Below are 13939 nucleotides of genomic sequence, written 5' to 3'. Positions count from 1 at the left end.
AGCTGGGAGTGGATGACAGGGGATGGATCACCCGATTGTCTGTTCTGTTCAATCCCTCTGAAGCACCTGGCATTGACCACTGTCAGAAGACAGGATACTGAGCTAGATGGACCATGGCCAGACCCACAATGGCCATTCTTATGTTCTTGTGTTCCAATGGCTCCCCCTTCTCTATTGCATGATATTTACATTATCTGCCATCACTTATAAGGCTCTACCCCATCCTACTTATTTATTATTCGCTATCAGAATGTCAACTCCCAATGATAGCTCCATGATGCCAGCCTCCATCACCCACTTACTATGTTTTCAAACAAGCATTCCTTCATGCTTTCTCCCATGCTGCCCCTCACCCATGGGAGAAGCTTTCTGTAAATATCCACAAAACTAACATGTTATCCTACTTAAAATTCTCTTTCCTATGACACCTAGAAAACACTTAACAACAGTTAGGCCCCTGGTTCCTCTGCCTATCGTTCTGACCAAAACTGTCTCATTGTTTCCTTTTCTTCCCCCATCTGTCTATATCCATGTGCTGCTTCTTATCTTATACTTAGATTGTAAGCTCTTGGGGGCAGTGACCACCTTTTTGTATGACATCTAGCACAATGGGGTCTTGGTCTATGACTAAGACTCTTAGGCATTATGAGAATACAAATAATAATAATGACTATTACAAAGTTTCAGCTAGTACAAAATATGGCAACTTTCCTGCCATTTCATTTCCTGAACTGCACTGGCTTTCCAGCTGTTAGTGGTGCAATACAACGTGCCAGTTCTAACCTATAAAGCTCTATTTGGTTTAGAACATGGCTTTCCTTGGACTTGCCTCTCTTTTCCCATGCCTCATTGCAATGGTTGAGACAAACAAAGATAACAACATTTTGTTAAAAAGCAAAATTGTACCCAAAAGAAGAAAAGTACTTAGAAAGGTGCATTATCCTAGTTTTTACACTAATGTTTAGTAAAATAGTTTCCAGATAATAATGAAGTGTGGTATGAAGCACAGAGTATATTATTAAGAAATCCATGCATTTTGATATTTAGCCTTGTTTTTAAAACTTACCTTGTCTGCATCCACTTTTCCTTTAATAAATTCAGACTTCCAGAATTGCAAAGCTTGTTCCAGTGTTAAGCCAATGCCTTTTAAGAACAGTCCATATTGCATACGGCCTCCGTGACGGAGATGGTGGTTATCGCGCAGGGCTTTGTGCAGCTGTCTCATGCAAAGAGGAAATGATTTAACAGAAAGCTGCAAGAATAAGAAAATATGTATGTAAGATAGACTGGCAAATTAACTGGTAGGATACATGTTTATTGGGATTACTAATTAACACCACTTGGATGGCTGTGGGAAATAAAATGCACTGGATTGCAGATAATTCAAATATGTCCTTGACCCTTTAAATCTAATAAGTCTTCCAAGGACAAAAACATAAAATAGAGTAACACAAGTGGAAAGCTACTAAGTAACAAAAGTGTATTTGATAATTTTCTTTCTTACAGCAAAAAATCCCCCTGCAGAACCATTACAATGGGTCTTACGCCTGCTTGTAGCTCCTTGGAGGATTGTACCCCAAAGCAAATGAAGGAGTCTATGACAGTTAAAGCATCAAAGAGTCACAGAATCTAAGGCCAGAAGAGAGCACCAGGTCGTCTAATCTGACCTCCTGTCAACACAAGCTACCATCACTCAGCACCAGCACACTAAACCCAATAACTGAAATTAGACCACAGGAAACTAAACTACTATGTGCCACAGACAGATAACAGGTGCTCCAATACACAAGGGCCCTGCAATGGTAGAGAATGGATTACATGCAATATACCCACATATTTCCAGCAAACGACATGCATCCCATGCTACAGAGGAAGACAAGAAAACCTCATAGTTGCTGCCAATCTGACCTGGGGTAAAATTCCTTCCCAACACCACACATAGGAATCAGTTAGACCCTGAGCACGTGAGCAAGAATAAGACAGCAAAGCACCTGAGTGAGAGAGAGAGAATGCTCAGTACCACCTAAAGCACTGGCCCTCCCCGTCCAGTATCCCATCTCCCAAAGTGGCCATCTCTGATTCTTCAAAGGATGATGACAAAAATCTACACACAGAATCCCCCTGTGATCATTGCAGGTGGCCAGCTGAAGCCCTGACGCATGAGATTACAAGAACATCAGACATAAACCAGAAGGCACCCTTCTATCTCCCACCATCAAAACCCCACCATACAATCCCACTCATAAATTTGTCCAGCTTTCTCTTAAAACTAATTAAATTTGCCCCCACAACTTCTATTGGTGTCAAGTATCAGAGGGGTAGCCGTGTTAGTCTGGATCTGTAAAAGCAACAAAGAATCCTGTGGCACCTTATAGACTAACAGACGTTTTGCAGCATGAGCTTTCGTGGGTGAATACCCACTTCGTGGGTGAATACCCACTTGCATCTGAAGAAGTGGGTATTCACCCACGAAAGCTCATGCTGCAAAACGTCTGTTAGTCTATAAGGTGCCACAGGATTCTTTGTTGCTTTAACTTCTATTGGGAGGCTCTTTTAGAATCTCAATCCTCTGATGGTTAGAACCCGTCTTCTAATTTCCAGATTGAATTTATTCATGGATAGTTTACACCCATTTGTTCTTGTGCCAACATTGTCCAGAATTCCCCAGAATTATAACCTTGTGATGGTTGGATCTAGGGACTTTCCTGCTAGAAGAAATGAAATTTTCAGGTAAGATTAAAAAAAACGTTCTTATTCTTCTTTGCATGGAAAGTCCACAGATCCATTAAAATGGGATGTTCAATAGCAGTGTGTCACCAGGAAAAGGGGTCAGAGAGACCAAGGGAGAAGAAAGATATTTTTAAATAAATATATCAGTTGCTGGGTGAGCACAGAATGTAAATCCTTTCCTCCCATGACAAAGACTGAGATGATCTGCACATTTAACTAGTAAAACATAGTAAAGGTGTGAAAAAACATGACCAGGTGGCTACCCTACATCTCTCTTTGTATGGTGGTATAATCCTTCAGGTCATGAAACTTCCATGGCTCTGAATGAAAGAGAACAACAGTTCAAGAGAGAAAAAACTGTTTGTCTCTCTGAAAGCTTCTGAAACTACTTTAGTGAGTGAAGCCTTAGCAGTAGATGTAGGGTGTTTTTTTTATTATTTTTAATTTATGATGGGGGTTTTAGACCAACAGAGCTAGAGCTTTCCTGAACTGGATACTGCATTCAGTGTTGATTTGTATAGTACTTCTCACATCAAGAGTATGCCACAGTTGAAGGTTTTTGCAGGTGGGCAAAAAAGGTGGAAACAAAATAATTTCTTCTAACAAAGTTTATCCTGGGAATAAAGGTTAACGCTTAGCACAATTTTCCCTTCATGAGGGGTGCAGTAATGCTGCAAGACAGAAAATCTATGGGCACTTGTGACAAGGGCTCAAAGAAATGCTTAGGGAAGGCATTTAATACACAATTTATTTCCCAGGAGGGAGTTTTCCCCATTAATGTGGATTTAAGAAGTACAGCAGCTGTAAGAAATCTTCTTGCATCTAGATAAGAGGACAATCCTGCATCAGCTTGCTGTCTCTAGTGAGAAAAGACTACCACTTGAATTTTACAGTGGTAAGTTTTAGGCCCATTTAAAAACTTTTCAGTAGGAAATCTGGAAAAAAATTGTTTTGCCTTTGCATTGACTGGATCCATCCCTACTACTTACACTATGCCCTAAAACATAGATTAGCCCCTTGAAGATGCCCCATTTCTAGAATACTTTTTCAAAGCTAAACGAAAGTGTATTATAAACACATTTGATTATGTTATTTCAATTGATACCTCTCAGATATCATGTAATTTGTTTAACTTTTTCTGCAGTTGGGTGCAGTTTTGTCCTCAGGAGCAGATCCTTGTGTAGAGAATGCATAACTGAGTTGTTGCTGCCTGAAGAATTAGGCCATGTCTATGCTTATGGCTAGATCGACACCGCTGTGATCAATGCAGAGGTGTAGATTTAGCGGGTCTGGTGAAAACCCGCTAAGTCGATGGCAGAGCACTCTTCCGTCGACTTCTGTACTTCAGCTCACCGAGAAGAGTAAGGTAAATTGGTGGGAGAGCGTTTCCCATTGACACAGCATGGTGTAGACACCGTTGTAAACCGATCTAAGTTACATCGACTGAAGTAGCGTAACTTAGGTCGATTTCCAGCTGTAGTGTGGACCAACCCTTAGATATTAGAACCAGGACCTCCTTAGGCAATGTGGGAATACTTGTCTATCTTGTGTGTGTGCATCGGTCTGTCCATTCAGGAACGAATCGTGAACAGTAAAAAAACGACAATCATATTTTTGGCCAGGGAACAAAGTCCACTATTATAGCTACAGCCTATTATTACTCTGGAATAAGACTTTGGTTTCTATATAGAGTTCTGGATGCAAAACGGTCCATTGACAGGTGTGCAACTCAGGACCCAACTCTCCATTCAAAGACCTTGGGCTGTAGACTCCATTTTCCTGGATTGTCCTTTGTTCTCTTCACCAGCTGCTATGATGTTTATTTCCTCTTTGCATGCAGTGTTTGAGAAAATAGATTTGGTTTTTTTTTCCTTTTCACTGAGGAATAAAGAAAATTAGATGCTCATAGCCAGAATGAGAATCTAGTTCAGGGATCGGCAACCTTTGGCACGCGGCCCCTCAGGGAAATCCTCTGGCGGGCTGGGATGGTTTGTTTACCTGCAGCGTCCGCAGGTTCAGCCGATCGCAGCTCCCACTGGCTGCGGTTTGCCGTTCCAGGCCAATGGGGACTGCGGGAAGCAGCGCAGGCCGAAGGATATGCTGGCTCTTTAAGATGGCATAGATTTTCTCCACAAACCCTCTCTGATTCTAACATACTTGGCCTTCTGAGTACCTCTTGGCAATGGGACAAAGGAGACCAGGAATAATAAGAAACTTCTGGAGAAGATATGTGGAATCTCACTGACAACAGTATGTTGGTGAAGAGACCTTCATTCTGCTTCAAGACATCAAAGCCAAGATAGATTCACCGAAGAATGGATGACATTGTGCCCTTTGGCCTCCAGCTTCTGAATCCTGCCCTTTGATAGGAACAAAATTTCTGTGAAGACTGATATCTATAACTCCCAGAAGTAATATCAGCTGCATAACATCACTTGGGTCTTAGTGGAGTCGGCCAATCCATGTTATTCCACAATGGGCAATTTCCAGGAGCAGTGCTCCAATGAGCAGGTTGTTTTGGAATGGGTATGGGTGAACCCTTTTCTACCAGAGGAAAATGCAATGCTTACTAGCACTTTAGTTAACATCCTTAGAGAGGCAGGTAGTCCAAAAAGTAAAAGCAGCATACCAGTAACATCATATTTTGTATGTGAATCTGGTATCTTCTCCAGGAAGTTCATAGAACAATGTGCAGATAAGTGTTCTACAGATAAATTAATAACAGAAAAAGTTTCCTTTGGAATTGCTGCTATGGTGGAATTTAGGGTTTCCATCCTGAACCATGGCTTCTGGAGGAATCTGTTCAAGGACCTCTGATAGAGCTTTCCTTTGTCTTTGAAATCCTAGGGCACTGAGAAGAGAATGGAGTAGAAGCCTAAGCCTTCTTGTTCTGTGGGAGATCAATTACACAATTTGAAACAGGTGATATATTGCAGTCTTCATACTCAGGTGTTTCAAACCGGTTGGATGAAAAGGGGGGATGTCAATAATCTTGGTTTTCGAGGTGCATTTAATTCTAATGCTGAAACTCTCTACCTAAGATTCATTCTTCTGATGTAGCATTTAGGCAAAATTCCAAATTTCCTGCCACTTGCTCCCACTTGTTCCTGATTCCTTCTGCCAATTACTGAGGTTTTACAATAAACTTGCATAGATCCATATTTTAAAAAAAAATTATTTGTTATTTGAAAAAAAAACCCAAAAGCAGGAAAACTGACCAATTATGCAGACAAAAGAGACTATAAAATGAATAAGAAAAACAACGGGAGGTAAAATTTAAAAAAAATTAACACCAACTCACAAATAGTCCCACTCTAATTTCTCACAAGCTGCATTTTAACTTTTATGTGACACAATTTTGTTGAAATACACAATTTTCTCAAAATACAGTTTGAGAACTACTACTGAAGAGACAAAGCAGACAGTTTAGTCACAGCTTTTATGGATAGGGAGAATAAAGATTTTTTTAAGAAAGGCCAGTCATACCCTACGAGGTGGTGGGATGAACTGTTAACTGTTTTTAAAAACACATGTGAAAGGCAACAATGAGCTTATAGCAACCAAATGATGAGCACAAAGTACTTACAGCATCAATGTGTTCTAATGAAATTTTCCCAATATTTTTTTGTATGCTGTAATCTGGGCCAACATAGGAATGGCTGAAAGAAAAAAAGGAAATAAGCTGTTTAGTCAAATTAGTTAAAAAAAAGAAATTTTCATAAATGCAGGAATAGATAACCTTGCTACTTTTGTAGCAAATTAAATTTAGGAACTGAGAACTTTACATCCAAACCATAGACAAGAAAAAAAAATCATTCTGATAGTTATCTACATATTGTTTTGTAAACCAAATTAAAAATAACACTAAAATCAAGACAATACAGATTTTTTTTTTGTTGTTCCTTTATTTTGGGGGTGAGAGGCGGGGAGAGTCTTCAATCTTTAGATATTGGTGCTGAGTTTGAAAGTGTTGAGACACCCTGGTGACCACATCCTAAAAAAAAAAGGGAACAGTCACTAAAAACTAATTAAAATATTGAAAATAATACCAAGAGTACCAAAGTTGAGGTAAACTAAATGTAAGCATCTGGAGCAGTATTTGCAATCTCAAATGCATGCTCCTTTGAGGAGGGTGTGTGCAGTTATCAGCCTAATCTGATTGCAGGGCAGAAGAGAAGAGCAATGATGATGAAATTCAACTTTTTTCTCTACTTCTGTGGTAGAGTTGGCAACAGGGATAGCTCACACATACAGAGTGACAGGCTCAGCAAGTAGCTCACTGTTCCAACTGCATTTCTGTGGATGCTGTCAAATTCTAAAAAACCCCAAACAGTTAAAAACATGTCTGAGTTACATGACAGAACTAGAAAAATATTTTTAAAAAATCCAGGCTTCACTAGGAATGTAAGGATTTTTGGCACCCCACTGGACGCTGAAAGAAAAGAATCTTTTGGGGGCTACTGAGACAATGATTGTATGCAGTTTTGAATTTAACAGAGAAAAATGAGAACATTTGTACTAAGAGATGTTACAGAATACCCACTAGAAACCAATCTATTAAAACCATGATTGTGTATTTAGAAGAACTGAGAGTTAAGGTGAGGATTCTACATGCGTTCAGTAATCAAGCATTTTTCTTTTTTGATCTTTGAAAACAAGATTTTTTCAGCTGTGAGACAGAGGATATAAAAAGTAAGAAAAGAAGCAGAATTTGTGTAAAGTTTTAATTTGCAAGCATCAGATTTAAACTCAATGAAGTTGCAAAATATTGCATAAGAATAAAACATTTTGTGGAATGCTGATTCAGGGAGACAACTTCTGACAAAAATTAGTGCTGTAAATATCGTCAGGCACTCAGTGATTAACTCCAAAAAGAATGGATAAGGCTAAGAGAGAATGTTGGATATTACTATTTATTCTCTGGTACTTGCAATATTTTATTTTGTATAAAACATGCAATTGAGAGATGATGTTACTGTAGTACAATGTACTCTTTCTGTTTAAACCACAGTTAAAACAAACCCTTGTTTACTTCTTTAGTCTTGTTTTTGGCAGACACTAAAGAATTGGTCAAACTTCTTGGGGTTACTGTCATTTTTGGAAAACCTACTCTCTATTTCCAGACAACAGATAGACAACAAAAACTGGTTGAATGGTATTTTACTATTATCATCAATTATTTGTATTACTGTAGTGTTCAGCAGCTCTAGTCATAGACCAGAACTCTACTATCCTAGGTGCTGTAGAATCACAAAATGAAAAAACAGTCCCTGCCCCACAGATCTTACAATCTAAGTATAAGACAAGAGACAACAGATGGATACAAACAGACCGATGGAGGAGTACAAGGAAACAATGAGATAATATTGGTTAGTACAGTAGCCAATAATCCCAGAACACCAGCAGTGTCATCATTTTTTTTCTGTAGGCATGACAGAAAATGATACGGAGCATTTGAAGGATGTAGCTAATCACCTTATATAATCATTTTATTGTGTTATCTATTGTTGTGGTTAATTCATATGTAATCAATGTGTGATAAACAGATTTAAGTTGTAGGTATAGGTAGATTTAAGTTGTAGGTATAGGAATAAGTAGGATAGTATTACAGGGGTATAAGGTTGACAAATATATATGAGTGAAGAGTGTGTATTTGGCATATTAACAAAGTAAGGCTATAAAGCAAGGCCTACGGGCTGAGGCCTGTAAGATGTTACTTTAGCCACATTAGACTTTAAGCCTAAAGAAGGGTTGACATAAGTAGGTGACCCAGGAATAACCCTGTATCAGTAAAGTTACAAGAAAACTACTGGTGAGACTGCTTTGGGGGCCTAAGGCAGCTGGATCATATGGTCCCACTTTTGACACTGTAAACAAGAAGCGGGCAGCACTATCTTCTGCAAATGTAAACAAATTTGTTTGTCTGAGCCAGTGGTCCCCAACCTTTTTCGTCTGGTGGGCACCAGACGAAGGACCGTGGCGGCGGTCGAGCATCCGCCGAAATGCCACCGAAATTCGGTGGCGACGCCTCTGGATGACGTCGATTGTCGGCAGCAAGTGGCATCATCCAGAGGCAGCGTCGCCGAAATGCCGCCGAAATTCAGTGGCATTTCGGCGGATGCTTGACCGCCGTCCAGGACGCGGATGCATTTAGATGCCCCCGCAGGCACCGAGTTGGGGACCCCTGGTCTGAGCAATTGGCTGAGGATGGACTTATAGGTTCCAAAGTTTTACATTGTTTTATTTTTGAATGCAGGTTTTTATTGTACATAATTCTACATTTGTAAGTTCAACTTTCATGATAAAGAGATTGCACTACAGTACTTGTATTAGGTGAATTGAAAAATACTATTCATTTTGTTTTTTACAGTGCAAGTATTTGTAATCAAAAACAAATATAAAGTGAATACAGTACACTTTATATTCTGTGTTGTAACTGAAATCAATATATTTGAAAACATCCACAAATATTTAAATAAATGGCATTCTATTATTGTTTAATCGTGCGATCACAATTAAATTTTTAATTGTGATTAATTGTGATTAATTTTTTTAATTGCTTGACAATCCTAGTTTGAATGCATCTGCCTTGAGGTTTAAATTTTTTTATTTCCAGTGGGTGTTTGCTGTGTAAATTGGGACTAGTCTGTTCAGCAGTGTTATGGGAAAACTTTAGCACAGCAAGGAAGCAATTAATTATGCACTCCTCTCAGCTTGTTTTGCACAAATACTGAGTTGATTTATTTTAATTGGATTTATAGCAGGACCTCCTTACTTTTTTGCTAATAAGTTTTTCATCTTTTTACACACTGTATTAAATATACAGATATTGGGTTTGATCTGCATGTTGCACTCAAAATCTTTGATTGCAACTCAGTTGTTTTTTAAGTACTGGGTGCCTGCAGCAATAATCCAAGTCACACAGTTATGTTCCAATTTCTGCAGGTTATTTAAAAACAAAAAAGAATCATATCATGTTTGTTTCTCTGTATTTTCCTGATATGTTGCTTTGCAATTCTTAAAGTAATACAAGTAGGAGTAACTATTGTTGCATAGTGTAGTTTAAATCACTTTTTAGTGGTGGTTGGCCCAAACAGTATCATTGCTATTATAATGGCTATAGTGAATGTGATCAAGCTCTTAGTTAAATTAATTTTTTTAATGTTTTGTTGTATACATCCATTGGTGAGACAGACCACCCTACAAACAGAAGAGGATACATTTCTTGTTTAACTCTGTGGTGAACAAGTCTATCTGAGCTGTCCTGCATTGACTGAATACGTGGTGTAACATGCTGGGGTCTATTTCCCACTCATGTTCTTGGAAGACGTTCCAAAGCTTGACAGCCTCAGTGCAGAGAGGAGGAGGAGGATCTGGCTCCTCCCTGACAATTGACGTATGCATGCACAATATATTGTCCGCCGTGACCTTTGCCATATTGGGATCTTTGGGCAGCCTATCTCCAACAATTTTCCATAGCATCAAGCATGATAAAGAAGGGCAACCTGTGTCACCTGCTCCACCCAGGAGACCTGACCCTCAAGAGGAATCCTTAGAGGAGCAGGAAGCTAGAGCCGATGAAGTCTCACTCACATCCAACATCTTGTCTTTGTCTCTGGGTGAAACTGTCCTGCCTCCGCCTCCATTTTTGGCAGATGAAGTTAAGCACTTCCAGGATCTAGTCAAGAGAACTGCAGTCTCCCTGTGGATCCCTCTCAAGGAGGCTAAAGAGCCTCATCATATGCTTGATATCCTCCATTCACCCTCATCTGCCTGCGTAGCTTTGCCTGTCAACAAAGCCCTTCTGAACCCAGCGAAGATCACCTGACACACTCCAGCTACCCATGTAGAACCCCACTGAAGTTAAAGAGACTCCATGCAAATCCACCTATAGGATTTGTTATTAGTCGTAGTAGGATACCTTAGTGCTTACAAATCCAGTCATGGATCAGGACCCCATTGTGCTAGGTGCTGTACAACAGATGGATACTGACAGAACAATAGAAAAGTACAAGCAATCAGTGAGATAGCACTCATCAGCATGATAGGATGTGGCCTTAGCACGTTAGTAGCCTAACTATTGTAGACATCATGGAAAACGAGAGTTTTGAGGAAGAATTTGAAGGAGGGTAATGAGTTCATTTTGCAGATGTTTACAGGCAACTCCTCTCACTTGTGAGGGGCTACATGGGAGAAAGCAAGAAGGTGCTTGTTTGAAAATTTAACAAGTGGGTGATGGAGGCTGGCTCATGGGCTGATCAGCAGTGAGAGTTGACATTTCAAAAGTGAATGAGACATGTTAGGTAGGATGGAGACAGACCATGAAAGGCCATCAAACATAAGCTACTCGTCTTCATTTTTAAGCAGCTGAAAAAGGGGAGCCAGTGGAGAAATGTAAAGAGAAGGGTGGTCAAAGAAGCTGGCTAGGAAAACCATCTTTGCAGTAACATACTGAATGGATATGAGCAAGATAAGTTTGCATTTGTCAAGGCCAGAGAAAAGGATGATGCAGTGACTGAGATGTGTGAAGATCAGGGTCTGGATGAGAGTTTTAGCTGTGCATATAGATACCAAAGGCCATATCTTGGCGATATTATGCAGAAAGAATCTACATAGTTTAGACGGAGCCTGGATGTGAGGACCTAGAGAGAGGTCCTGAGTAGACTATGATGCCATGGTTACAGGCCTGAGTGACAGGCAGGATGTTGGTGATGTCCACTGAATGAGAAAAGATGTGGCAGGGAGAACTGGAAGGGTTTAAGAATGCTGTTTTACCTATGTGAACCTATGAAGAGATCCTGACTGGACTCTTTTCAAACAAGAGGGAAAAGAATTCATGAGGAAAGACGTAAGGAAGTATTCCCCCCCCCCCCCCGAGGAAAGATGTGCTGTTACAAATTTTTTTTAAAAAAAAAAGGGTTCTTTATCCATCTCAGCACACGTTCAGATTAAGTGCACAATCACATATTGGTTTGTTGGGATTGCCCAACACAATTCAATACCAACTTCGTTTTTTTGGTTTTGCTTTTATTACCCCCAACGTACAAAGTATTTACAATAGAAGAGCTTCAAGAAACCATGTGTTCACACTAAACACAGAAAGCTAAATGTAAAGTTAAGTTAATTTAGGAGTCAAAAATTTGACTTCTATTTAACATGTACATGTTTAGTCACATGCAAAGCTTCAGGTTCTGTAAGGTCATATTAGAATGATAGCATAGTATGTAAAGATGACTTCCTCTTCAATCCTGTTGGCTCAGCAATTTTTCTTATTAAAACTGTAGCTTAGAATGTTAGCCATTTAAAGATTTATTGTAGCCAACTGTGACTGTTGCAAATGTTTAGTGCATAAACCTCTTAAAGACAGTCCTACATCATACAAAATAAAATACATTTTAGCTAAAATTATTTCTTATTTCACTACTGTACAATCAGCATTAAAAAGAATCAGTAAAGTAGAATAGGGAAGGAACAGCATCTCAGCTGTAGATAAAGTAAGTATTTAGTACACAATGGTCTCATTACAAAATGAATTCCATGCACATTAAAAAACAGGGCCATGCATTAAAATAAGGAATTATTTAAAAAATAACTCTATAGATGTAAACTTCAGCAAAAATAATTTATGCTGAAAGTGAAGGCTGGCTAATTTAAAATTCACAAGCAGATAATGAACCGTTGCCGTCGAACAAACAATGCATTAGCAACCAATCAATGCTGTGTAACCTTCAATTGTACATTCTTTTCAGATAATTTCTAAGCTTATGCTCCCCTGATAAAGCTCTATTTGTCTGACATATGCCAAAAATAAAATACTGCTGTAAGTAACTTCATACAATAAAGGAAGAGGGAAGCCTACAACTAAAATACCTTTCATTTTTGTGAGCAAGTTGAAATAAAAATGAATCACGAGTCATAGAAATAAATAATGGAAAAGACCTATTAGACTCATCTGTGTATTCCCTGCCAAAGCTTGATTCTCAAGTTCTAAAATCCAGTTTTATACTATGACTTGTTTTGCCTTTTTAGGGACTGGAAAATGTGATATTTTGTGGTTTCACCGGCTGTGACAATGTTTCTTTACAGTTTTACTTATACACTTCTATATCATATTGGGAATGTTCTTAGCTCTGGCATGGTCCCTCATTCATTGGGATAAGTTTAAAAATAAACTGCATATGCAAAGACAACAATTTAAAGTGCAAACATATAGAGAAAACCAAAAAATTAGGTGGTTTGCCTAGTTGCATAACAAATGAAGGATCTCTAAGTATTCGGTAGCTAGTTTCGGCTATAATTTTAAAAAGCTGACCCTCTGGTTTTTGAAGTCTTTCCCTTTTACACATTACCAAAAGAAAACCTGGAGGCCGATAGTGGCTCTGAATATTATGGCACAAAACACTTATTTTTATAAGAACATAAGAATGACTATATTGAATCAGACCAAAGGGTCATCTAGCCCAGTATCCTGTCTTCCAACAGTGGCCAATGCCAGATGTTTTAGAGGGAATGAACAGAACAGGTAATCAATCATCAAGTGATCCATCCCCTGTCACCTATTCCCAACTTCTGGCAAACAGAGGCTAGGGACACCATTCCTGCCCATAAAAATTGTGGAAAAAATTGTCAGCAGTGAAAACAGAAATTTTCTGATAATTCCTTACACGGAGGATGGAATTTTCAAAAGCACTAAGTGCGTAATTAACTTTGCTCCCACTAAAGTCAATGGTAGTTTTAACATTGAGTTCAGTGGGAATAAAGTTATACTAATGATGAGCATTTTGATGATCCTACAAAGATGTTTTAATGAAAAAAAAGAGAAAAAACAACACCACACCAGAACAATTACTCACTTGTATTTGTAACAGTTGTTCATCAAGATATGAACCACATGCATACTTCTTTAAGGCGTATGTGCACGCAGCATTCCAGAGCACTTTCTGTAGCAGTACCCATAGGGTCAGCGCTCATACCCTCTGCTTTCTCAAGGCTCCTTCCATGGCTATGAGGGCAGTGGCTCCCTCAGTTCTTTCGCACCAGGAATTGTGGCTCAAGATTCCAGTGCAGAGAGTACAAAGGATGGGTTGTGGAATACTCATGTGAGCCACATTTCAAAGAACAATAGTTACAATGGAGAAAAGTTTTTCTTCTTTGTGTGGTTGCACATCTGTATACCACTCGGGTGACTCACAAGCAGTTAGGCTCAGAG

At 39.1% G+C, this 13939-nt stretch overlaps 1 protein-coding gene across 1 annotated transcript in view; it reads right to left on the bottom strand.

Annotated features, from left to right (window-relative positions):
• Positions 1-13939, bottom strand: part of PRIM2 (DNA primase subunit 2) — a 271221-nt gene that overhangs the window by 81183 nt on the left and 176099 nt on the right. Inside the window, exons 9-10 of the mRNA XM_045008402.1 lie at positions 6317-6389; positions 1067-1252 (exon numbers count right to left, since the gene is read on the bottom strand). Of these exons, the coding sequence (XP_044864337.1) occupies positions 1067-1252; positions 6317-6389 (259 nt within the window). The remainder of the gene's footprint in view (positions 1-1066; positions 1253-6316; positions 6390-13939) is intronic.

The sequence above is a fragment of the Mauremys mutica genome, chromosome 3 (genome assembly GCF_020497125.1).
Source record: "Mauremys mutica isolate MM-2020 ecotype Southern chromosome 3, ASM2049712v1, whole genome shotgun sequence".
Classification (NCBI taxonomy): Eukaryota; Metazoa; Chordata; order Testudines; family Geoemydidae; genus Mauremys; species Mauremys mutica.
Note: the sequence above shows the minus strand (reverse complement) of the source record. Positions and strands in the feature narration are given on the sequence as shown.